The following is a 1489-nucleotide window of genomic DNA, read 5'->3' as shown; positions in this document are numbered from 1 at the left end:
GTGTATGTGTGTGTGGGTTGGGTGGTCGTGGAGATGTCAAGGTGCCAGTATGACTATGTCGTGCGTATTTTATGGCAAGCCGCAACGCACCACGTATGCGACGCGTGTCATCGAGGCACCCATCAATGTAGCTAGAAGGGATACTTGTAAATGTTTTCTGCGTACATGCTTCATACGTGCTTCTACCACCGTATGTATATTGGTGCACCTAGTCATAGATGTCTGTAAACGTGTGCGCGAAGTGCTTCATACGCTTTCACATGGGTGTCCTTATTCATGGATGTATGTAAACATGTGCGCACAAGTTCTTCAAACGCTATCCCATGTGTGTCCCTAGTCATGGATGTATGTAAACGTGTGCGCACAAGTGCTTCATACGCTATCCCATGGGTGTCCCTAGTCATGGATGTATGTAAACGTATGCGCAGTAGTGCTGTAGACCATCTGCTCATCCCAAATGGAGTGGGTGGGTGTATATGAATGCTAAACAACCATCATATGGGAAGTGGATGGTGCGAGTGACGCCCACGCATGCATGTGCTCAGTTCAACTCTCGTGTATTAGTATATGCACGCTCGTATAGGTACGCGTAGTCCCGATAGTCTTATAGTTGTACTGTATAGACGTACTGTGTAGTCTATCTCAGTGGAGTGACATACATGACATGTCTACCCGCGTGTGTGTGTACACCCAACGCGTGCCAGTGCCAACACGCGCCAATTAAAAAGTACCCGATATCAACTATGTAGTGTTGCTGCTACGGGGAAACCATAGATGCGCAATTACCTACTGCGCCTGCCCCGCATATTGATAGTCACATGCACCTGTATGTAGGTACAATTGCAAGACTAGCACACGCGTACGGATAAGCAATACATACACCCGTACATATAAAACATGGCAATACATATACCCGTACATACAAAATATGCACACGAGCGCATGGAGGGCTGCACAGAAGGCTTCGCCTGAGTTTCATCGGTGCTGTGGTGCTGCTGAGACTATAGGTACCCAGGGGTATCATCATACTCGCGCATATGATATGTGTGTACTCATGTTTATGGTTGTGCACACATGTATGACGATACACACACGGCACACCCTCCCACACAGTGACAGTACTTGTTCCTAGCAACCACAGATTTATCGATGGATGATTGCTACACACATGGTTGCCTAGCAACCGTGTATATATTGATGACTGATTGGTACAACGTATATACTGATGAATGATTGCTACATGGTTGATCCCAACCACACGCGCAGGCGATGACTTGCAAGCGCCATCGCCCGATCTCAACTGCGCATTGGTGCTGCAGAAGCTGCAGATGCTCAACTGCTGCATCCAAGGCAAACGGTTACGTGAGAAGGGTGTCTTGGACCTCAAGGAACAACAGAGACACACTCCACTGGCACAGACGGTTGCTACGCCACCCATCGCCTCCCCACGGCCCAGAGGGATGAACGCAAAGATGTCCGCAGTGTCTGA

General features: G+C 48.6%; 1 protein-coding gene across 1 annotated transcript in view; it reads left to right on the top strand.

Moving 5' to 3' along the window:
* Positions 1-1489, top strand: part of SARC_05536 (hypothetical protein) — a gene marked incomplete at both ends in the record, with an annotated part of 10664 nt that extends 9175 nt beyond the window's left edge. The window contains 2 exons of the mRNA XM_014300605.1: positions 1267-1421; positions 1457-1489. Of these exons, the coding sequence (XP_014156080.1) occupies positions 1267-1421; positions 1457-1489 (188 nt within the window). The remainder of the gene's footprint in view (positions 1-1266; positions 1422-1456) is intronic.

The sequence above is a fragment of the Sphaeroforma arctica genome, assembly GCF_001186125.1.
Source record: "Sphaeroforma arctica JP610 unplaced genomic scaffold supercont1.356, whole genome shotgun sequence".
Taxonomy (NCBI): domain Eukaryota; class Ichthyosporea; order Ichthyophonida; genus Sphaeroforma; species Sphaeroforma arctica.
This window is presented reverse-complemented; position numbering and strand designations above follow the sequence as displayed.